This window comes from Microcebus murinus, chromosome 20, assembly GCF_040939455.1.
Source record: "Microcebus murinus isolate Inina chromosome 20, M.murinus_Inina_mat1.0, whole genome shotgun sequence".
Lineage (NCBI taxonomy): Eukaryota > Metazoa > Chordata > Mammalia > Primates > Cheirogaleidae > Microcebus > Microcebus murinus.
In genome coordinates, this window is record NC_134123.1 from 35,098,645 (window position 1) to 35,122,096 (window position 23,452).

The 23,452-nt window shown below is 66.0% G+C and overlaps 1 protein-coding gene across 2 annotated transcripts in view; it reads right to left on the reverse strand.

The window, feature by feature from the left end:
• The window catches only part of PIEZO1 (piezo type mechanosensitive ion channel component 1 (Er blood group)), a 53,261-nt gene that overhangs the window by 7,711 nt on the left and 22,098 nt on the right, over positions 1 to 23,452 (reverse strand). For both annotated transcript variants that reach the window (XM_075995869.1, XM_075995868.1), the window contains exons 2-27: positions 19,092 to 19,187; positions 17,000 to 17,122; positions 16,172 to 16,232; positions 15,898 to 16,036; positions 13,104 to 13,263; positions 12,793 to 13,006; positions 12,509 to 12,680; positions 11,866 to 11,943; positions 11,705 to 11,786; positions 10,516 to 10,616; positions 10,154 to 10,414; positions 9,392 to 9,503; positions 9,133 to 9,311; positions 8,883 to 9,031; positions 8,616 to 8,798; positions 8,256 to 8,371; positions 7,979 to 8,139; positions 7,700 to 7,876; positions 6,666 to 6,791; positions 6,386 to 6,586; positions 5,800 to 6,004; positions 1,538 to 1,642; positions 924 to 1,077; positions 589 to 832; positions 385 to 481; positions 128 to 299 (exon numbers count right to left, since the gene is read on the reverse strand). In XM_075995869.1, the coding sequence (XP_075851984.1) occupies positions 128 to 299; positions 385 to 481; positions 589 to 832; positions 924 to 1,077; positions 1,538 to 1,642; positions 5,800 to 6,004; positions 6,386 to 6,586; positions 6,666 to 6,791; positions 7,700 to 7,876; positions 7,979 to 8,139; positions 8,256 to 8,371; positions 8,616 to 8,798; positions 8,883 to 9,031; positions 9,133 to 9,311; positions 9,392 to 9,503; positions 10,154 to 10,414; positions 10,516 to 10,616; positions 11,705 to 11,786; positions 11,866 to 11,943; positions 12,509 to 12,680; positions 12,793 to 13,006; positions 13,104 to 13,263; positions 15,898 to 16,036; positions 16,172 to 16,232; positions 17,000 to 17,122; positions 19,092 to 19,187 (3,868 nt within the window). The remainder of the gene's footprint in view (positions 1 to 127; positions 300 to 384; positions 482 to 588; positions 833 to 923; positions 1,078 to 1,537; positions 1,643 to 5,799; positions 6,005 to 6,385; positions 6,587 to 6,665; positions 6,792 to 7,699; positions 7,877 to 7,978; positions 8,140 to 8,255; positions 8,372 to 8,615; positions 8,799 to 8,882; positions 9,032 to 9,132; positions 9,312 to 9,391; positions 9,504 to 10,153; positions 10,415 to 10,515; positions 10,617 to 11,704; positions 11,787 to 11,865; positions 11,944 to 12,508; positions 12,681 to 12,792; positions 13,007 to 13,103; positions 13,264 to 15,897; positions 16,037 to 16,171; positions 16,233 to 16,999; positions 17,123 to 19,091; positions 19,188 to 23,452) is intronic.

A 23,452-nucleotide genomic window follows, 5' to 3' on the forward strand; every position in this document is an offset into this window, starting at 1 on the left:
TCACCCCGCTTCTCTGACGGAGCCGGCATCCCGCTTGGCAGGAGCACAGGGACAGTGCCGCCAGGTCTGTGTTCAGCCCTTCTGTTCTCCTGCCAGGGGCGTGCCCAGCAGCCCCCCCACTGCCCACCTGGAGGCCTGCAGGGCCGTGGCCTGCAGGTCGGCCCTGACGTGCAGGAAGTAGTGGCTGAGGAACACCCGGCGCTGCAGCAGCAGGAAGAAGAAGCAGATGCTGTCCCAGATGATGCCGGCCTCCTCCACGGGCAGCACACAGTCCTGGTCCCGCGTCATCATCTCCTTGGCTGTGGGACAGGCGCCGGCCAGGCTCAGGCTCGGCCCAGGTGGGCAGGTGTCCCCAGCACAGCCCGCGCCCCGCCGCACACTCACGGTCGTAGTAGCCTTTGACGGTGCACACGAGGCTGAAGAGCTGGATGACCCAGCAGAAGCTCGTCTGCATCTGCTCCACGAACACGCAGGACAGGAGCTGCGGGGAGCGGGCAGGGCTCAGCCGGGCACCTCTTGGTGGCGGTGGCGCAGGAGGGGTGGGGATGGCGGGTGGGGCCTGAGCTGAGAGGGGCGGGCCCGGCTCACCGAGAGCATGTTCTTGGAGATGATGACGGTGACGTTGTAGAGGATGAGGCAGTCCCACAGCACCAGCTGCGCCTGCGTTTCCTTCCGCAGCAGGCTGGTGCCGAACAGCAGCAGGTAGAAGCAGGCCAGCAGGTAGCCCAGCCCGAAGATGCTGATGCGCGTGGCCCCCGTGACAAACACCACCACCAGCACCAGCCAGAACAGGTAGCGGAACACGGCCACCTTCAGCATGTCGAGGTAGGACCTGCGGGCGGGGCTGTGACTGCGCTGCCCCTGCCACCCCCTCCCCGAAGGCCCCCTGGCAGCGGGCGGGCGGGCAGGCGGCGGGGCCCCACCTGCAGTGGATGAAGTTGGGCACGGGGTTGGGCTCCCCCCGCAGCGGCTCCAGGTGGTCCGTGTTGGCGCCGGCCATGCGCTGCCACTCCTCCGTGCGCTCGGCGGCAAACACCTGCCACTGCTGGGAGGCGCAGAGCAGCAGCACGAAGTCACCTGTGGGACACGGGACACGTGGCCGCGCTGCAGCCCAGCACGGTGCACGTGGCGGGGCGTGGCGTGTGCTGCCGGGGACGGAGCATGTGCCGGCCAGTGCCTGGGAGCTTGGGTGAGCACGTCCACCCGTCAGCACCAGCGCATGTGGGGTCAGGGTCTGGGGACACGGCTCTGTGTACACAGGCTGCCTGTGTGTGTGCTGGCGTGTCAGGGCATGCGGGTGTCAGCATGTGAGCACACACAGGTCTGTATGCAGGGCGTGGGGCTCTGTCAGGTCCTGTGTGTGGGCCCGCAGGAGTCAGGCCCCTCAGTCCCCCGTGGACGTGCCTGGGGGGAAAGGGCCCGCCGTGGAAGCCCCCGGCTGGGAACACAGGATGTGGACCTGGCTGGGAGGTGCTGGGAAAGGCACCCCCCTCATGGCCCTGCAGCTGCCCCCGAGGGCGGCCCAGCCGGCACTCACTGAAGAGGTTTGTGGAGTTGGGGGCCCGGAAGAAGTCCGGCAGGTACAGCCACTTGATGAGCGCGGAGTTCATGGGGATGGCCTGGCTCCAGCGCCACGGGTAGTCTGCGGGGAGGGGGGTGTGTCGGGGCGTCAGGCCTGTGGGGCCCCAGACGATCCCCCCAGAATCACTCTCACGCCCACTTGCACTGGCGTCGAGAACTTGGGGACCCAGCGGTTCCAGGTCGCTCTCGTAACACGTGTTTGTGAATGCGAACTGTGCACCAACCCACCCCCAGGCAGAGGGACCAGGCGACAGGCCAGACAGCAGCCGGGGGCTTCACGGGGGACGGGGGGACGGGGCAGCCCCCCTGGGGAGCAGCAGCGTCTGGAGGGAGGTGTGGTCCACATGACACTGAAGCATGTGATGACATGCGTAACACATACGTGTATATAAATAACATACACATAAAATAACCCAAAGCTCGAAACAATCCGACGTGCTATAACGAGGAACCGGCCACCGCGGGGCATCCATCCCGCGGAACGCCGCGCACTCAGCAACGAACACAGCGTCCTCGCGCCCGGCAACCCAGACCACCCGACACGCGTGTGCTGAGGGAGGGGCCAGACACACAGGCTGCGTGTCGTGCTGTGTGACTCTGGGGTGACACTCGGCCGGGCAGAGCTCAGTGGCTATGGGGGGAGGGGCGCCACAGACTGCACGTTCAGGCTGACGGAGTGTTCCAGAAGGAGCGTGGGGGCTGGACGCACAACGCCACGTGCCTGTCGGAACCCCCAGAGCTGCGACCTGCAGAGGGAATTCCGCTATACTGAGAAACGTTCACCCGGCTGCCGGGGCCCCGGGACACGGCGCAGACCGTGACAGACGGACCCGCCTGGGTCACAACCGAACGGCACAGCCTCACGGGGGCGGCAGAGGCCGACCCAGCAACTCCGGAAAGATGCAGACCACGGCCAAGGGGTCCAGAGGTGGCGGCAGCCCCACAGCAAGGACGCGCCTGGTGCCCCGACCGAGGTCTGTAGGTCTCGCTCCCCGTGGAGCCAGCAGGGGAACTGGAGCCGGGGTGGAGCACGGGGAGCGAGGGTGGGAGCACAGAGTGGGGGTGAGAGCATGGAGAGCACAGAAAGTTGGGGCAAGAACATGGGGAGCAAGGGCTGGGAGCACAGAGAGCGGGGATGGGGAGCAGGGGCTGGGAGCACAGAGAGGTGGGGACGGGAGTACGGGGGGCTGGGAGCATGGAGAGGTGGGGGTGGGAGCACTGAGAGTGGGGGCGGGAGCACGGGGAGCAGGGGCTGGAAGCACTGAGAGTGGGGGCGGGAGCACGGGGAGCGGGGGCTGGGAGCACGGAGAGGTGAGGGGTGGGAGCATAGAGAGTGGGCAGGAGCGCTTGGGGAGCAGGGGCTGGGAGCACGGAGAGGTGGGGGGTGGGAGCACAGAGAGTGGGGGTGCGAGCACGGGGAGGTGGGGGGTGGGAGCACAGAGAGTGGGGCTGGGAGCATGGAGAGTTGGGGGGTGGGAGCACGGGGAGCAGGGGCTGGGAGCATGGAGAGTTGCAGGGGTGGGAGCACGGGGAGTGGGACACGGCTGTGCTTGCAAGGCGGGGTCAGGCCAAGGCGGGAACACGGAGGGGCAGAGCACATGGCCGCGTCCACACAGGTACAAGGAACCGAGTAAAGGAACAGCGGGGAGGAGGAACGGTGGGGAGGAGGGCCAGCTCCTCCTCTCAGAAGACGCCAGTGACCAGGCGTGGAAGAAAGCGGGCGCAGAGTCACGCTGGGAAACAAGGCGAGCAGCCCTGCTGGCGGGGCCCGCCGACAGGCGCCAAGCATGAGCAGGACGGGATGTCCACACAGCCCTACGGCGTCCTCGCCCCAATAAACACCTGTCCGCTACAAAGAGAAAAGCACGACCTTCGCACGAGAAGCCCAGCAGACGCCACTGCGAGGACGACAGTTAACGTCCCCCGCGATAGGACGCGTCACCCGACACGACGCGCTGGGCAGGGCCTGTCGCATCTGCGGTGCCGCTGCCCCAAATGCACGGCCCGGCCCGACAGGAGAGCACCAGACGGTCCCAGACTGAGGGACCCTCCACGAAACGGCTCAGCGCCCCTCAAAAGGCTCCAGGTCAGGAGAGACAAGGAGCTGCCCCGACAGACAGCAGGGGGAGGGCGGCGGGGATGACGGGGCCACCGCAGAGCCCACGGGCACCTGTGGCCAGCACACCGCCGGCAGCGTCACGCCGACGTGACTGCTCTCGGTCCTGGTGGTGTTCTTGGCCCCCTGTGAGGCCAACACGGGGAAAACTGGGTGCAGGACACGTGGAAACCCTGTCCCACTTGTGCAGCTCGTTGGCAAGGCCACACGGAAAGTTTGAAACACACAGCCCGGCACGGTGGGCTATATATCTAGCGCGGTGGCCATATATCTGTAATCGGGGAGGCCGAGGCGGGAGGATCACTCGAGGTCTGGAGTTTGAAAGCAGCCTGAGCAAGAGCAAGACCCCATCTCTACTAAAAATATAAAGAAATTAGCTGTACAACTAAAAATACATAGAAAAAACTAGCTGAGCATGGTGGCGCATGCCTGTAGTCCCAGCTTAAATAAATAAATAAATAAATAAATAAAAATGAAACGCAGGACAAAAAGGGACGACTGCTAATGCGTCCACAGGGTGAACCTCGAGGGCACCTGCTGCGTGAAGGAAGGTTCCGGGCTGTGCAGACCCACCCCGGGACGCCCTGGAAGGGACTGAGTGAGAGGAGATCAGGGGGCGGTGCCAGAGGCTGAGAGTGGGCGGGGCTGAACTCCATGGCAACAGCTCTGTGTCTGCCAAGACTCAGGGAACTGTACACCAGAAAGGCTTCCCCCTCCCCCGTGTGCAGATTACACCTCTGTGCACTTGACTCTAAAAGCACCAACAGAGCAAATCAAAATCACATCCCTGGCCGGGCGCGGTGGCTCACGCCTGTCATCCTAGCACTCTGGGAGGCCGAGGCAGGCGGATTGCTTGAGGTCAGGAGTTCGAGACCAGCCTGAGCAAGAGCAAGACCCCGTCTCTACTATAAATAGAAAGAAATTAATTGCCAACTAACATATATATAGAAAAAAATTAGCCAGGCATGGTGGCACATGCCTGTGGTCCCAGCTACTTGGGAGGCTGAGGGAGGAGGATCGCTTGAGCCCAGGAGTTTGAGGTTGCTGTGAGCCAGGCTGATGCCACGGCACTCACTCTAGCCTGGGCAACAGAGCAAGACTCTGTCTCAAAAACAAAGAAAAAAAAACAAAAAACCTGAGACATCTGCGGGCAAACGCGGGCGGGAAGGGATCCGACACCTTCAGCAGAGGGGAGGCCCGTGGATCTGCCGAGAGAAACTCGAAACGGCAGACGGCGAGAAAGGAATCTCCCCTTTACAGAAAGCCCGACGACAGACACGCCAGCAACCACAGCGATAGAGAAGTCCACGGTGAGGTCACACTGAGGGCCGACTCGGGACAGCCCCCCACGCCAGCGCGCCGGTCTGGGCAGGACTCCCACGTGCGTGCAGCGCAGAGGCACAGGCCAGGCTGGGGACTCCCCGCCCAGGCCGCACGGGGGGACGGGACCCTGCAGTCACGGCGCTGCCCCGCATGCCCCGAGCCACGGGCAGTGGCCCCACTCGGCTGCCCCGCTGCTCGCTGGGCCCGAGCACCTGGGGACGACCAACTCCTCCCAACCTGGAGGACCTCGGGGCAAAACCAGAACGTCACGAGAGACAAAAGGGGCCGGGCGGTCTGGGCCAAAGGAGACCAGAGACTAAGTGCACGTCTCGCTGGCCCCGTGACGCAGGCGGGCAGCGGGAACAGGCGTCGCTGTGAGGCACGGAAGGAAGACGTGTGGGATGGCGCAAACCCCCGCAAGGGGCCCCACGGCAGAGAGGGGACCCCTCTCTCGGGACACACGTGCCTGAGGCAGTGTCTGGGCACCGCCAACCCTCACGCAGCCCAGGAAGGGTACACAGTGTTCCTCGCACCATTCCCGCCGCTTGTCTGAAAGTTTGAAGTGTTTCAAAATAGAATGTTGTGCAAGAAAGGGAAAAGGAGAACGGGAGGCCGAGGAGGCGGCAGCCAGGCCACCCCCCCGGGAGGACAGGGCTGCAGCCGGCACAGGCCGCGGAGAGCCTCACGGTGCATCCGTGGGGGCTGGCGGGCTGTGGGGGTCAGGGGAGCCCGGGGCAGCCGCGACGCACCCCGCCGGCCCCACACGCGTGTGTGCTCACCCATGCACAGGGCGGGGGGCACGCCCAGGCACAGCAGGTACTGGTACAGCAGGAACAGCGTCAGGAACAGGCAGTAGTTGGGCCAGAGGCGGGCAATGGCCCGGCGCTGCCGGCGGGTGAGGATGGCCACCAGCCAGCAGCCGTGCAGCAGGACCATGAAGTTCATGCGCTGCCCGATCACGTTCACGGCCATCAGGAAGCAGATCTGGCGGGGGTGGGGGTGGGGCTGGACTGAGCAGGTGGGAAGGGACCTTCCGGACCCACCCTGCCCAGCTAGCTTCTGGCTCCAGGCAGCCACACGGGGCGGGGGCCACTGCAGCCCACACCACCCGCCTGTGGGCTGGAGAGGCTCGGCACACCTCCATCACCTGGGGGGAAACTGAGGCTGGGGGAGGCAGGCTCCGCGGCAGAGTGAGACCCTCACCCGGCCTCCCCTGCCACCTCTCGGCACCCACACGCCACAGGGGCAGGACCGAGCCCGTACCCCAGACAGCCCGAAGGTGGGGACCCCCACCCCCCTACCCCCGGGACGGTGCAGCCCCCCAGCGGCTGTGCCCTGCCCGGGGACAGGTGGCAGCGGCCTCACCTCCAGCCCGAACTTGTAGAAGAAGAAGTTGATGAAGTACTTGAGGCAGCTGAGCAGGTCGCGGTCGAGCCACTGGCGGGTGCCCGCGGCGCACACGGCCTGGGCGGGCGGCGGGCCCAGCTGGTGCTGCCGGCGGTAGTGCTCCTGGCGCCGGTACACCACGGCCTCGAAGGTCAGCAGCAGGAGGATCTGCAGGTGGTTCTGCGGGGTCGGGGGGTGGGGGGTGGGTCAGGGTGGTCGTGCCGGCCCGCCCCGCCTGCCCCGCTGGCCCCGAACTCACCTGGATGTAGCCCAGGTTGGGGAAGCCCTTCCGCACCCCAAACCAGTTGGCTGGGTCCACGGGCCCCCGGTACAGCACGGACTGGTTGATCTCTGTCGCCAGCAGGTTGGTGCTGTTGGGGAAGGGCTGGGTGGGGGGGGGACTCGGCATTAGCACCCACTTCCAGGCCCGGGGGCGGGGCGGGGGTGGGGGGCTCGGCATTAGCACCCACTTCCAGGCCCGGGGGCAGGGCGGGGCGGGGTGGGGGCTCGGCATTAGCACCCACTTCCAGGCCCGGGGGCAGGGCGGGGTGGGAGGCTCGGCATTAGCACCCACTTCCAGGGGCGGGGCGGGGCGGGGCGGGGGTGGGGGGCTCGGCATTAGCACCCACTTCCAGGCCCGGGGGCGGGGCGGGGTGGGGGTGGGGGGCTTGGCATTAGCACCCACTTCCAGGCCCAGGCATGGGGGGGGGGCTCGGCATTAGCACCCACTTCCAGGCCCGGGGGCAGGGCGGGGTGGGGTGGGAGTGGGGGGCTCGGCATTAGCACCCACTTCTAGGCCCAGGGGCGGGGCGGGGTGGGGGGCTCGGCATTAGCATCCACTTCCAGACCTGGGCATGGGGCGGGGCGGGGCGGGGCGGGGCGGGGCAGCCACAGCTCCAGACGGCAGCTGCCCAGCCAGGGGTGCAGGGCTCAGCCTCTCAGAGCCACCTTCCTGGAGAAGGGTCTGGGGGTTTGGTAACCAGAGCCACGGGGGCTGGGAGAGCAAAAAGATGTCCAAGGGGAGGCGGGACGGCCCACCCCGCCCCCTCTGCGGCAGGCGCGCGTGGCTTTGGCCAAGCCGGGACACGCCGCTAAGCCTGAGGACGCCTTCCTGTTGGGGATGGGGCCCTGGGCCTGCACAGAACAGGTGTAAGGACGCCTCCTCCAGGAAGCCCCAGGGGACAGACCCTCTATGTCCGTTGGTGCCCACCCCCCCATGCTGAAGCAGCGGCCCCTGGCGGGCTCGAGAACACAGAGCCGCCCAGAGCCCCCTCAGCCCCTGCCCGGCCGTACCTCGGTGCAGTTGCTGGAGTACAGGTGGGGGTTGACCACCTTGAGCTGGTACAGCATCTTGCACACGATGATGATGCAGGTCCACACGGTGGACAGGCAGGAGGCCATGGGCCGGAAGCGGGGGTAGGGCAGGGCGAAGGCCCACAGCGCCACCAGCAGCAGGTTCATCACCGACACCTGCAGAGAGGCCAGCGGGGCGGCCGGGAGTGACCCCTCAGGCTCCGGAAAACCGACGCTCGGGGGTAGGGGGGTACAACCGGAGTCCCGCCGTGCACGCACCTCCTTCAGGGCCACCCAGACGGTGTACAGGGCCACCAGCTTGAATACGTGCAGCTCCAGCAGCCGCCGCACGAACACCTGCACGCGAGTGAGCGCGTCCGAGAAGCCGGCCGCCAGGTCCAGCAGCCGCTCCGCCACCAGGCCCCACTTGCTGGCTGCGCCTACGGCGGGGGGCGGTGAGGGTGCGGCCAGGGCCGGCCTGTGCACAGGAGGGCTCCAAGCAGGGGGCCCGGCCACCACCCGCCTGCGCTCCGCCCCACCCCCACCCCCGACTCACCGTCAGGGGCTTGCGCGGCGGGGCAGAGGCCGGCCGGGGTCAGCCCCGCGTCCCCGGGAGCCTTGTCCTCCTCTTGCTGTGGCAGAAGCAGCGGGGTCCCGCTCATGGGGTCCTGCCTGGGAACGTCCTCCCGGATGTCACCGTCCCCACCCGGGGCCCGAAGGAAGCCCCGGCCGGCCTGCCCCCCGCCACCCCTGGCTCCGTGACCCCTGCCGTGTCTGCCGCAGGTACCCACGGCCCCGCCCAGGCCGGCAGGGTCAGCTGAGGCTCCGTCCCCACGACCTCCAGCGCTGCCCCCGGCCAGCCCCGATCCCACCCACCCCCGGCCCGCACAGCCCGGGCCAGGCGGGAGGGCCGCACCTGCGGGCCCAGCGCGGCAGGTGGGCGCGGGGCGGGGGCACGTGCTCCAGGTCGGTGAGCCGCATGAAGGGCCGGTGGAAGTAGTGCAGCTGCAGGATGCAGGCCAGCAGGAAGAAGCCGGGGATGAGGATGCTGGAGAAGAGCTCGGACACGCTGAACTGTTCCAGGCCCAGGTCGCCCAGCCTGCGGGAGCGAGGGCCGGCGTCAGCCCCGGCAGCCATGGGCCCCTCCTTCCCACCCGCCCCCGCCGCCCCTCCCCGGACTCACTGCTCATCTGTGAAGCCGGTGAGGTTGCGCCAGTAGGTGGGGAAGTCCTGGAACTGGAAGGTGTAGACAGCCACGAGCACCAGCATGGTGTAGGCCACCACCAGCCACCAGAACACCTTGAGCAGCTTCCGCCACAGGCTGTAGTAGACCTGCGGGCGGGCGGGGGCACGCGGTGAGTGTCCGCGGTGTGAGTGCCACGTGGCAGGGGCCCCCGCCCCAGCCCGGCCCTGTCCCCACGGTGGGGGGGCACCTGGAAGAGGGTGAGGCAGAGCAGGAAGAGGAACATGTAGACGATCTTGTAGACGACCAGGCGGCCGGCGAAGCTGACCACGATGAACATGCCGGCGCACACGTAGATCCAGTACTTGGCGTACACGCCCTGCACCGTCTTGCCCAGGCTCTGCAGCAGCGTCTGCACCCGAGTGGGCTCTGCGGGCCGAGGGAGGCGGTGTCGGCTGGCGGGAGGCCAGCTTCCCCGCCCCGGGCCCGTCCCCAGCCCCACCGCCCACCTGCGTCCGCCGTGGAGACCTCCGTCAGCTCGGCGGGCGCCTTCCCCGCCCGCAGCAGCTTCTCCTTCACGAACTGGCGCAGCAGGAGCCAGAAGGTCAGGGTGTAGAGCAACTGCGACAAGCGACAAGCGGGGCGACGCTGCGGCTGGGGCCTGGCGCCCCTCCCACAGCCGGCCAGCCCCTCCCGCACCGCCTCTGCCAGGCACGGCCGCCCCGCCGCACACGCCCCGCCGCGCACGCCACACACAGCACAGACACACGGGTTTGCGCGTCCACTCAGCCATAGGTTCAAACGTGCACGTGATCACACGGTTGTGGGCACGGTGACACACAAGCACACACGTCTGCTCACACGCAGGTACACACGAAGGTTCACAAATCTCACACGAGATACAACGCCCGTAAACACGAGACAGGCGCACACGCCTTTCCCGCACAGGGACACGCGGTGCCCTGTGAACACGCGAGCTGCAAGAGTGGGTGAGACGCAGGGGCTGAGCGTGCCGCTGACGGGGTCTGTGTCAGGCAGACGAGGACACGCCCGCACGGCGGGCAGGGACGCGGGGACGGAGCCTGTGGTGACGCGCTCATTCGTCCGTGCACTCGACACACACCCGGGAGGGTGACGGGGACCCCGCGGTGACAGCCCCGCCGGGCCTGCTCTCCCGGGGCTTCCCGTGTCGGGCAAGTGATGCTGGGCAGCACGGCATCCTCCCCGGGGGTCACCCAGCGCACGCGCTCCCGGGCCGGCGGGCCGCTCACCATGGCGCCCAGGTCCAGGCAGGGGTAGCGGGTGTGCTCCAGCCCCAGCTGGCGCAGGCTGACGGGGCCCAGCGTGCGGGGCAGCTCGGGCCGCAGGTCCATGGCCCACACGTAGCGCAGGCCGCACAGCGCCAGCCCGTACAGCAGGATGCAGGGCGCGCACAGCACGGCCAGCTGCCGGCGGCTGCGCACCGTCCAGATGAGGCAGGCCCAGAGCAGCAGCACGAAGGTGAGCCAGCTGTGGTAGGTGATGCTCCACACCTGCACGGCGACACGGGACTCAACGCGTGCGCACACGCGTGCACACCCACACGCGTGCACACCCACACACGTGCACGCACGCGACATCCCAGGCCTCTCACCATCATGGCGATGAGCGCGCACACGTAGCTCTGGTCCATGAGCAGGTGGCCCAGGCCGTGCAGCGGGGACGGCTCCCTCAGCTCGGCCAGCCTGGGGCGTGCTGTGGGGCGGGGACAGAGGTCAACTCGATGGGGGGACGCACCAGAACCCCTCCCCACCCCCGACTGTGACCTCAAATCTGGGCAGAGAGCAAGGCAGGGCGGCAGGGAGCCAGGCCCAGCCGCGGCCGTGGCGGGCACCAGGCGGAAGGCGCAGGGCGAGTCGCAGCTGCTGTCCCCGAAGGTGCTGTGTGGCCTTGGCCGGTCCCCAAACCCCATCTGGGCCTCGGTTTCTGAGAAGACCGCACGGCGCCGTGACCCCTTCCACCCTGCATGTGGGAAAACCCTTGGGTGCCACTCCCGAAGCCGGAGACCGAGTGTGCTTCGCTCAGAAACACATCACAGGCTGGGCGCGGCGGCTCACGCCTGTCATCCCAGCACTCTGTGGGAGGCCGAGGTGGGAGGATCGCTCGAGGTCAGGAGTTCGAAACCAGCCTGAGCAAGAGCAAGACCCTGTCTCTACTATAAATAGAAATTAATTGGCCAACTAAAACATATAGAAAAAATTAGCCGGGCATAGTAGTGCATGCCTGTAGTCCCAGCTACGTGGGAGGCTGAGGGAGGAGGATCATCTGAGCCCAGGAGTTTGAGGTTGTTGTGAGCTAGGCTGATGCCACCGCACTCTAGCCTGGGCAACAGAGTGAGACTCTGTCTCAAAAAAAAAAAAAAAAAGGAACAAATCACAGAATGGAAATCAAGGCTCAGGGCAACAAAAAGGCCCAGAGGAAGCCCCCAGCCCCTCCCCGGGGACACGGCCAACACCGAGGTCCCAGGCAAGCAGCTCCTTGGGCCACTCGGCCATCTGCACCCACCCCTGAGGGACCAGCCCAAGGCCAGGCCGGCGAGTCTCTGGGGAGGGGTTGTGAGACCCAGAGGATGCCCCCATGGAGTCTCAGGGGTCATCGACGTGGCCACAGGACAGCCCTGGGCAGCCCAGCAGGGGCAGCGGGTGGACAGGCTGAGGCAGGGACACGCCATACCACCAGCGGCCACCAGGGGGCAGCACCGGCCGTGCCCCAAAGCCGCCCGTGCCACATGTGTCCCAGGAAGCACGTGTCTCTTGGCGGCCCCTGGTGCGTGTCATACTCACGGGGCCGCCGGCGGACAGGGGTCTGGCCGGTCAGGTCGTGCACGATGCAGCTGTCGGCGTCGGGCGCGGTGGGCGCCGTGTGCTGCGGAGGACCCGTGCGTGAGCCAGCTGGGGCAGACAGCTCCCGGGCACCCATCCCCACACCCAGGGCGGCTCCTCACCTGGGGGGCCTCCCCGTCCTGGGGCCAGCGGTCCAGATCGGCCAGCTCCAGCTCCCGCTCCCGCTCCTCGGGCACCATCTGCAGAGACCAGAGCTGGGGGCTCGGCCCTTGCCCGAGGGGGCGGGAGCCCCCAGGAGATGGGGGGGGGGCGGGAGCCCCCAGGAGACGGGGGTGGGAGGCCCCAGGAGATGGGGTGGGCAGGAGGCCCCAGGAGACCCCAGGGGGGGCAGGAGACCCCAGGAGACAGGGGGGGAGGGAGACCCCAGGAGACCGGGGAGGGGGGGCAGGAGGCCCCAGGAGATGGGGTGGGCAGGAGGCCCCAGGAGACCCCAGGGGGGGCAGGAGCCCCCAGGAGACGGGGGGGGCGGGAGACCCCAGGAGATGGGGGGAGGGGCGGGAGACCCCCAAGAGACAAGGGGGGAGCCCCCAGGAGACCCGGGAGGGGCGGGAGACCCCAGGAGACCGGGGAGGGGGGGCAGGAGGCCCCAGGAGACCGGGGAGGGGGGGCAGGAGACCGGGGAGGGGGGGCAGGAGGCCCCAGGAGACGGGGGGGGGCGGGAGGCCCCAGGAGATGGGGGGGGTGGGAGCCCCCAGGAGACCCGGGCAGGTGGCTGGGCGGGAGGCGGCGCAGGCAGGGGCTCACCTGGTTGGAGGGGCGGGGCGTGCGCAGCTTCAGGAGGGAGGTCACCGTGTAGTACAGCAGCAGCAGGACCCCGGGGCTCACGTACACCGGCCAGTCGTGGCCAGTGTTGAGGGTCAGTGCGTTGGGGCTGGAGCAGTTGGTGGGGCCCACGAAGTCCTTGAGACCAAACACCCTGCCCGGAGAAGGCACGTCACCGGCTGCCGCCGGCCTCAGGAGTGAGCGACAGGGGCCCGGCCGGGCGGGTGGGGCCGGGGGGAGGTCGGGGCTGCGTGGGTCGGCCTCACCTGGCCCAGATGCCCGCAGGCGGGAGCAGGGCCTGGGCGAAGGGCGTCTGGTAGCAGTAGAGGCAGATGAGGTGGCCGGCGCCAAAGCAGCCCACGATGACGCAGAGTGTGCTGAAGCCCCGGTGGCTGATGGGAAAGTGGCAGGCCCACCAGGTGCAGATGGCCAAGAAGACCAACAGGTAGATGCTGGAGAGGGCCGAGGGGTGGGCGATGCCTGCACCGAGGCCCAGGGCGGGCGGGCGGTCAGGCCTGGACAACATCTCCCTGGCCACTGGGGAGCTCCCCCCGCCCCTCCCTGCCTCGGTGGGTACCTGCCATCGCGAGCAGCATTATGGCCAGGACGCGTCCTGCGGCCACCAGCAGCCAGTGGGCCGTGACCCGGAACCGGGCGGCCAGCCGCGACCTCTGCTTGGGGGCTGGTGTGGCGGCTCCCTGCAGCCCCGCCGGCGGGCCCCTGTCCACGTCATCGTCCTGCCCAGACCAGGGTAAAGCAAGGTAGGCGCAGGGCACTGAGGCCACTCCAGCCCCACCTGTAGCCAGCGGGGACCGGGGCCGGCCACACCCACAGCTGCCCGCAAGGCACGGCCTGAGCTGTCCTCCGGGTGCCGAGACCTTCCCACGACCTCGCTAGAGTTCGCGGGGCTTCCTGGAGACGGCCGCTGCCCTGGCCCAGCCCTGGCCCATAGACACCACGACCGGTGGCGGCTGACCTTGGACTGCGGCAGAGCCCTTCACCTGTCTCCGCCTTTCCCCCCACGAGGCCCCAGAGGGCAGACCCCATGAATTCCCACACGGGCCCCCAAAGCCCCGGCCCCAGTACAGTCTGGCTCAGGAGAGGCGATTTTTTGGAAGGAAGAGACGTAGCCCGTGTGTTCGCGCTCACACACCCACACCGCATGTCGTCGCTTTGAGACCTTTCGGCCCGAGACCCTGGGGTGGGAGGCTGAGGATGTCACACGGCCAGGGACAGCCGGCCCCACGTGCACCTGTGGGGCCCAGAGAGCCGGGGGCCTCCCCCGGAAAGCCGGCCGTGCTAGGGGCCGGGGGCTGCGTTCCTGCCATCCTGGAAGGGACAAGGTGGCCAACTGCCTGGAGAAAAGGGACGGTCCCTGCTTGGGGCCCTGCCTGTCCCAGCCCTGACTAAAGGTTTCCCAGAACAGAGCTGTTTCCCAAGCTCTGGGAAAGCCAGGCCATGGGGAGGGGCACAGACGCTGTCACCGGGTGCCTAGCCCGGCTGCCAGCAGCCCTGCGTGCCCATCTGTGAAACAGGCACCGTGCCTGTGGCTTTCCAGGTGCCCGGGCTGCAAGCACAGGCCCTGGAGCCAGATGGCCGGTCCCGCCCCAGCCCTGACACTCTCCTCTCGCTGTGTGGCCTTAGGCAAATGGCTTAACCTCTCTGAGCTTGTTTCCCCATCTGTCAGAGGGGGTTTGGGACCGAACAGGAGAGGTGAGATGCACAGGTCCTGCCCTCCATGGGCTACCTGGGCTGCACGGGTGCGGGGGCCAGGGATGCCAGAGCAGGAGGGGCCGGGGCCCCTTTCCAAGGCCACGCAGCAGCCGGAGGCTCCCGACCAGGGTTCGCCCCAGACCCCAGTGCCAGCTGGGGGCAGGAGAAGCGCCTGCCACTCCCTCCCTGCTGGCCACGAGTCAGGGCCCGCCAGGAGGGGGCTGGGGCTGGAAGGCCTGAGCTCACCCCGCCCACGGCCTGGCCCTGGCCCTGGGAAATCTGGGAAGGGCGTGAAAAATGAGCGTGTCTGGGAACGGAAAGAACAGAGGCAGCTGCCGGTGGAGACACAGGGGTGAGGCCCCCCTCGCCCCTCACCTCCCCCTGCAGCCGCCTGGCCCCTCAGGCCCGTCCCGCACACCCGCTGGGCATGCACCTAGACGGGGCCACCCCCTGCAGGTCTGTCTACACCAGCCACCCGCACCTGCCGGGATGCTGCAGCCCCCACCCCTCCCCACGGGGATGAAAGTGGCCGTCCCCGGCTGCCCAGGGGCCACCAGGAGACCCTGCGCTCTGGGGAGGGCCAGCCCCTGGCAGACACGTTTCAGGAAGCCCCGGTCACAAGCCAGCTCTGCGCCACGTGTCCTCAGAGGGAGGGGGAGGGGCCCTCCCAGGACCCCCCACAAATGCCTGGAAAGGCTGCTGGAGACATCGGGGCCCCGTCTCCACCCTATAGGAGGGGACGGGGACAGGAGGGAACAGCAGGACTGTCCTGCAGGCTGAGCCACCCCACTCGACCGTCTGTGTGGCCTTGGGGAGTCCCTGCCCCTCTCTGGGCTCCTCTGGAGCGCAGGCCCACATGCCTGGCCAGTGTCAGCTGCTCGGCAGAGGGACGCTGGTGCAGGGGTGGGGTAGGAGGAGCCTGTGTTCCTGGCGCCTCCCGGGCAGCCAGTTTCTGTGCCAGGACAGCCGGGCAGTCTCAGGCCCCAGCCGAGCCCCGGGACAGCCATGTCGGGCAGAGGCCGAGCTGGGGCGGGTGGGCAGAGTAGACCCAGCTGGGCTCGTGACCTCTGCCCTCACGCAGGGTTAGCAGGGTGCCGAGAGGGCCCCGGCTCTCACCCTGACCCCGAGAAGCAGCCAGGGAGCCCAGAGATCCCAGGGCTGGACCCGCCCGGTCTGGTGGCAGCTGCACTTGAACTTGCTGCCGCCTCACCCTCCAGGCCGGCCCTTGACCCGGGCCCTGGCTCGGGGGGCTGAGGCCGCTCACAGGGGCTCTGCCCATCCCCCCGGCCCTGGGGTGAGGCACGCTAGCGCACAGCAGCCCGCCACACCCGTGCCCAGGTGGCCTCTGACGGAGACCCGTCTCCCAGCCCCGGGGTCCGACTGTGTGGCCCCCACGAATCCCCCGCCACACGGGTTCTAAGACCACAGACGCCGTCTTGGGGTCCCTGGATACTTCCGACCCGAGACGGGTCCCCGGCCGGGTCTCACGTGGCCTCGGCCACAGCTCCGGGGACCAGGAACGTCTCAGTTCTTCGCACAGAGGGACAACGAACGGGCCCACGTTCACTTAAAATAAAACGTCCTCCAAACGGCGGGGACCACAGCTCTGGAGTGACCTCCCGACACCCGGGGGGGACCCGGCGGCCCTGGCCCCTCACCAGCTCGCGGGCATGCGGGCTGCGCCGGGTCTTCCGTGCCAGGCGCCCGCAGAGGCCCAGGCAGACAGAGGAGACCACCAGGATGCCCAGGTCGGGGGCCACCAGCCGGACGGCGTTGGGAATGTCATCCAGGTCCAGCCTGCAAGGGAGGGAGACGCGGTCAGGCCGGGACAGCAGGCGCAGCGGGAGGGGTGTGGAAGGGCCCCCTGGGGCTGAGGCCACGGGCTGAGAGCGTGGGCCCAGCAAACGCCCGGGGGAGGCTGGGGGGTCTTACCTCGTGACCCCGATGTGCTGCGTGAGGTTCTCCCACAGGCGGTCTGCGGAGGCACGGGCACCTGGATCGGGTGACAAGTGCTGAGTGGCTGGGGTTCCCGGGCCACAGCCCCTTGGGAACTGAGGAATCACAGGGCCCCGGCATCTACAGGGCACCCAGGACTGGTCTCAGATGCCGTTGCTGACAGGGAAACTGAGGCCCAGACAGGGAAACGCAGGCTGACTGCAGCTTGCCAGCCCCGAGTGGCAGAAGGGACCGTCAGCAGAGGCAGGGCCGGACGTGGCTCGAGGGGCAGGGTGCGGGGGCCGGAGGGGGAGGCCGCGCCTTGGTCTCAGAACAGCCAGCAGCAGGGGCTGCCGGGCTCTGAGGCTGATCCTGGCTGCGGTTCTGAGCAGGAGGACGCCTGCCACGGAACGAAGACCAGGACACAGGGTGGCACCTGCCCACACGGGTGGCAGAGCGAGGCACCCTGGGCTCCCACGTCTAGGTCCTGGTTGCTATGTCGACCAGGTGCCACCTGGCGGCATGGCCTGCAGGTGAGGGGCGCCAGGCAGCGGGGCGGGGAGCACAGGGCCCCTAGCCTGGCCCAGCCGGGTCTCCGGGCTCCTCGGGAGGCTGGTGGAGGGAGGGTCCTCCGGGGCCAGGGCCGGCTCTCTGCTGCCCGCATGGCCAGCCCAGGCCCGGACAGCATGGGGGCGGGGGTGGGGCACTTAACCTGGGTGCTCAGGGCCCACCCATCCCCGCAGCCCAGGTGAGCGAGGTCGCGGCAGTCAGGCCCAGGAATCTCGCCAGGTATCCCGCCCCCGCCCCCGCTGCAGGGCAACTCACAGCTGGGTTTCAGGAGCTCGTCCAGGCCGGGCACGGTTCTCAGGCATATCTGGAAGGTGAGGTGGGCCACCAGGAAGAGGAGGCTGAGGCAGATCAGGGCCCAGAGGAGGCGGCCCGTGTGACCTGCGGGCAGAACGGTCGGGGCTGGGCCGGGGAGCAGCCGTCACCAACCCCCACCCCACGCAGGGACCCCCAGAGCCTGGCAGAGGGCTTCATTCCCCCTGTGGACGAGGCCACCATGCCTGGCTTTCCTGCCACCATTGGGAGGACACAGAAGAGGGAGACAGGCCGGGAGCGGTGGCTCACGCCTGTCATCCTAGCACTCTGGGAGGCCGAGGTGGGCGGATCGCTCAAGGTCAGGAGTACAAAACCAGCCTGAGCTCTCAAGTCAGGAATAGGCCTCAAAATAATAACAACAAAAATAAAATAAAGAAAAATAAAATTATTTAAATAAATATAAATTTAAAAAAAAAAGGCCAGGCACAGTGCTCACGCCTGTAATCCTAGCACTCTGGGAGGCCGAGGCGGGTGGATTGCTCAAGGTCAGGAGTTCCAAACCAGCCTGAGCAAGAGCGAGACCCCGCCTCTACTAAAAATAGAAAGAAATTAATTGGCCAACTAAAAATATGTAGAGGCCGGGCGCTGTGGCTCACGCCTGTAATCCTAGCTCTTGGGAGGCCGAGGCGGGCGGATTGCTCAAGGTCAGGAGTTCAATACCAGCCTGAGCAAGAGCGAGACCCCGTCTCTACTATAAATAGAAAGAAATTAATTGGCCAACTGATATATATATAAAAAAATTAGCCGGGCATGGTGGCGCATGCCTGTAGTCCCAGCTACTCGGGAGGCTGAGGCGGGAGGATCACTTGAGCCCAGGAGTTTGAGGTTGCTGTGAGCTAGGCTGACGCCACGGCACTCACTCTAGCCTGGACAACAAAGTGAGACTCTGTCTCAAAAAAAAAAAAAAAAAAAAAAATAAAAATAAAAATATGTAGAAAGAATTAGCCGGGTGTGGTGGCGCAGGCCTATAGTCCCAGCTACTTGGGAGGCTGAGGCAGGAGGATCTCTTGAGCCCAGGAGTTTGAGGTTGCTGTGAGGGAGGCTGACGCCACGGCACTCACTCTATCCTGGGCAACAAAGTGAGACTCTGTCTCAGAAAAAAAAAAAAAAAAAAACAGCCTGAGCAAGAGTGAGACCCTGTCTCTACTAAAAAAAGAAAGAAAATTAGTTGGCCAACTAAAATATATAGAAAAAATTAGCCGGTGGTGGCTCACGCCTGTCATCCTAGCACTCTGGGAGGCCGAGGCGGGAGGATCACTCAAAGTCAGGAGTTCGAAACCAGCCTGAGCAAGAGCGAGACCACATCTCTACTAAAAATAGAAAGAAATTAATAGGCCAATTAATATATATAGAGAAAAAATTAGCCAGGCATGGTGGTGCATGCCTATAGTCCCAGCTACTCGGGAGGCTGAGGCAGGAGGATTGCTGGAGCCCAGGAGTTTGAGGTTGCTGCGAGCTAGGCTGATGCCACGGCACTCCAGCCTGGGCAAGAGAGAAAGACTCTATCTCAAAATAAATAAATAAATAAAAAGAAGAGGGAGACACAATCCTGGCCCCAGCTCAGACCCCAAGATGGCCCACGCCGTGCCCGGCCACCCACACTGCTGGGCAGGAAGGGCTGACATGGTGACCAGACCTTGTGGGTCAGCAGGAACCTGGCGGGGTACAGGGGGTGTGCACAGAGCCTGCTGTGAGCTGGGGCCAGGCCACGGCACGGGGACCACCCCCCCTCTTGGGGGGACACCCAGGGCACACTCACTCCATCTGGCTTCCCGAGGGACACCCCACAACACGGGGGGTGGGAGGTGGGAAGCCGCCCTTGTGACCCGACCCCGTGACCTTCCACCTACCCCTGTAACACCGGCCACGGGAAAGATTCTAAACTTGGCCTTGGGTCCCTGCCTGAAACAAGCAGCTGCGGGACCCTCACCTGGTACCCACAGCTGTCAAAACTCAGTAGCGTTCGCCGCCACCGTGCGGGTTCTTGCCTCAAATTCCCCCCTCTGGAACGCGGGCGGGGGTCTCCCGAGCTTACCTCGGAGGCTGCGCCGGGTGGGGCCCGGGAACCAGGGCAGCAGCAGCAGGAACAGCAGGTAGACCAGCGACAGCGCGTTGACGCGGAACAGGCAGGCTGCGGAGGAGACGGGCGTCAGCTCCGGTCCGGGCACGGCCAGCCTCGCCGTGGGGGACAGGGCGCCCCTCGAGGCTGCGCCCCTGCCCTCCCGGAAGGCGAGGGCGCCCTTGTGCCGTGGCTCGCTGCCGCGCTCCCTCCCGCCAGGTGCCTGCTCCCCAGCCGGCGTTTCTGGGGTGCACCCGTGCAGATGCGTGTGGCTCTGACGCCGTCACGCGTGTGCCGTCCCGCAACCGCCACAGCACAGGCGCCCGCCTGCCCGAGGGGCCGACTTCCCACCTTGCAAAGTTCTTTTCTTTTTTTGAGACTGAGTCTCACCGTGTTGCCCAGGCTGGAGTGAGTGCCGTGGCGTCAGCCTAGCTCACAACAAAAAAAAACTTTAAGGCTAAAAACAAAGCAAAACCAGATACCACTAATCTTAAGAAGATAAACGTTATGAATGATGAAGAAGTTGACAGAGCGAATAAAGCTTTTGTAAATACACAAAAGGAACTTGCACACTTCTCACACTTTCTCTTGAGCCTGTGCAGAAAGAACTGATTCCTCAGCTACGTCATGACAGAGAACCAGTTAATGTGGATGAAGCTACACGGTTAATGACTCGGTTGTAATACAGAGGTGACATACCTAATTCCCCCAAAAGACCAACAAATTAAGTGTTTCATACAAAAAAAAATTAAAAAATAAAAATAATGCCTGTAGTCCCAGCTACTCGGGAGGCTGAGGCAGGAGGATCCCTTGAGCCCAGGAGTTTGAGGTTGCTGTGAGCGAGGCTGACGCCACGGCACTCACTCTAGCCCAGGCAACAGAGCGAGACTCTGCCTCAAAAAAAAAAAAAAAAGTGTCCCAAAGACTGAGCGCCCCACCAGGGACCTCCCCTCATGCCAACCTGACATGGGGGTCCCAGGAGGCCGGGCTGCCTCTTCCCAGGAGCGTGAGGCTCCTCAGGAGAGCTGGGGGACCCAACCAGGGGGGGGATCGTCACAGGGGACCTGGGGGACCCCTCAACCTCTCCTGCAGCACCAGGGAGGGGCTGACTCAGGGTCCGGAGGCGCCCCGGGAAGCCCATCTCCCCTGGGGCAGCGGCAGGCCAGGCGGGGCGTCTGCTCTGGTGCAGAAGGGGCCGACAGCAGAGCTGGGCTTCGGGGAAGGAGCCGGAAGGCAGCCACATCTGTCTGTGCCGTGCCAGCGTCTGGGTTGGGGCTTTGCAGCCTCCCCCCGAGCTGCCCAGACACAGGCCCCCCCAGCCCCTCTCCCAGGCCGCCGGGCACAGGCTGACTGTCCGGGGGACACGACTCACTGCACCCTCCCATGCAAGAAGGAACAATCAGTCCTGCGGGCTCTGTCGGCCCTGGTCAGACCCCGCTTGGCTGTCACCTGCCAGGAGGCCAAGGAAGGAGGCGCCGGGGCACGGCCCAGACCCCGGCTGCGGCTCCCCCACTCCCCGACACCCAGGCCTGGCCAGCGGCCCCTCCCCAGTCTGGCTCCAGGTCGCCGTCTGCCCCCATCCTGGCGTGAGAGCCCCCCCGGACATCTCTGGGGGGAGCAGGCCAGCTCACCGCAGGCCCCGGCACCCTCGTCCCTAACCCCAAACCAGCGGCTCAGGAAATGCAGCGCCGGGGCAGGCACCGCGGCAGGGGAGACCCCTCGGCCTCCACTGGCGGCTCCACCGTACCCTCGTGGGGGCCTGGCCCTGCAGCCTCGGGGCCCTGGGCAGCACCAAGCCTCAGTCTCCACGTCTGTGCAATGGGGCTGGCGCCTCCCGCCCGACAGGGTCACCAGGAGGGCTAGAGAGGGACCTGGCGTAGGCGCCGGACAAACTCAGTCAGTGGGGACCCTTCCTTTCCACCCCCAAAACGAGGCGACACTGAGGACACCCCAATCGGGGAAGGAGGCTCAGCCTGGCGGAGTCCTGGGCCCCATGGCGCCTCTGCTTCTTTCTGGACGCGCGGCCACCCCCAGCACCCCTCGAGTCTGCCCTAGAGTCGGGGCACCCTCTCCCTGCCATTAGCACACTGGCCATAGTGATCGGCTCAACTCGCTTAAATATGGAGTCTTTCAACAATTAGGTTTTCATCTCAAAAAAAAAAAAAAAATCGATCCGGCCCAAGAGGCAGGAGGAAAATGCATTTACGGCAAAGGCTTCCGAAGTCCCCTCTCGTTCCCAGAGCTGCGCTCCTCCCCAGCCCCAGCCCTGTCGCCAGAGAGGGGCCACTTCCCGCCTCATGCCAGCCCCGGAGAGCCGCCTGTCTGCCCACCCGTCCCTCCGTCCGCGTGACCATCCCTGAGGACGTTTCCACAGGTCCCTGTCCTGGGGGCTCGTGGTCCAGCCAGACACTGAATGAGCACAAGAGGCCAGGGACGTGGCCGGGCGCGGTGGCTCACGCCTGTCTTCCTAGCACTCTGGGAGGCCTAGGCGGGAGGATCGCTCAAGGACAGGAGTTCGAGACCAGCCTGAGCAAGAGCAAGATCCCATCTCTACTAAAAATACAAAGAAATTAGCCAAAGAACTAAAAATATAAAAAATTAGCGGGGTGTGGAGGCGCATGCCTGTATTCCCAGCTACTTGGGAGGCTGAGGTAGGAGGATTGCTTGAGCCCAGGAGTTGGAGGTTGCTGTGAGCGAGGCTGACACCACGGCACTCTACCCTGGGCAACACAGTGAGACTCTTTCTCAAAAACAAAAAAAAACAAAACACTCACAGAACAGACCAGTAGAAACCGAAACAGTGGAAGGGTTTGGGAAGAGGGTTTTGAGTGCTTTTGTTTAAATAGGGGAGACAGAGTGACACCCCATGATCCATTTTCTTTTTACTAAAAAATACAAAGAAATTAATTGGCCAACTAAAAATATATTAAAAAAAATTAGCCGGGCATGGTGGCGCATGCCTGTAGTCCCAGCTACTCGGGAGGCTGAGGCAGCAGGATCGCTTGAGCCCAGGAGTTTGAGGTTGCTGTGAGCTAGGCTGATGCCATGGCACTCACTCTAGCCTGGGCAACAAAGGGAGACTCTGTCTCAAACAACAACAACAACAACAAAAAAAAAAAACTAAAACGAAGACAGGCCACGTGTTCACACGTATGCAAACGCATAACACGTACGGCCCAGGAAGAGCCGTGCGAGCTGCCGTGTCACCTTCTTTCCAGGGCACCATTCTCACGTGTGTCGGGAGCTACTGACAAAAAGAGCAGGCCTGGCGGGAGGCGACCAGCAGGAAGCCGGGGTCACCTGGCCCAGCCTTTCCTGACACAGCAGGGGACAGAGGCTGGCAGGACATGAGTCTTCTGAGTCCCGCAGGACCGGCGGGCCGGCACCCTGCTGGGCCTGCCTTCTGGGTCCGTTGTCCGCCGACCACACGAAGCTGGGAGGGGGCCAGGAGGGGCCCGGGGCTCAGGTCCCGGCCGGGGCCCAGGCCGCCCTCCCCGCCCGCCGCAGCTCCCGGCCTTATTTGGCTTGGACGTGAAACCCATAAACACTTCTGCGCGGCTCTTCTGCCAGGGGTGGGGCCGGGCAGAGGAGGGAGGAAGAGGAAGGGAGAGGACGTGGCATGCAGGGCTCCCGGCTCCACTGGCTCTTTCCGGCTCCTCGCCGGAGCCGCGGGGTGGGCCTGGCCTCACAGCACCGGGGAGGCCTCACCTGGCCCCGTCCCCTCCTCCACCCCAGCCCCACCGAGGCAGAGCACAAACCCCAGCCCCAGAGGGGGCGTGAGGCTCAGGTCACTCCCACCGCTCTGGAGGGGTGCTGGCCGGGCAGGGCAGCCCTGGCATGAGCAAGCGGCCTGCCCCGGCGAACCCCGTGAGGCCTGTGGCCGGGTCCATGTGGACAGGGTGGCCGACACCCCACAGGCTGAGCACGGGGCCCTTGGAGAGCGGGGCGGGGTGGGTGGGGAGCTGGGGGGGGGCGCCCTGAGTCCCAGCCCCACCCTCCCCAGTCCCACGGCAACCGCCACCAGGCCTGCTGTGTGCATGTGTCCTCCTGGCACTGCTCGAACCCCACCCCCCCACCACCTTGAAGACCCCGGGCGGGGGCCCCTCCCCGAGCACAGTCCTGCCTGCAGTGCCCCCACCCCGAGCGCTGCCCCCACCCCACGCTGGCAGGGCCGTGTGCACAACTGTGCCCCCCCTCCCAGGGCGATGGACAGTCACCGAACAGCCCCCACCCTGGGGCCGTCTCCATCTGCGGGTCCCGTCCCCCGGTGAGGACTGGGGAGGCCCCTCGTGCCCCTCGTGGGCAGAGCTGCAGGAAACGCCGACCCCACGGCCCTC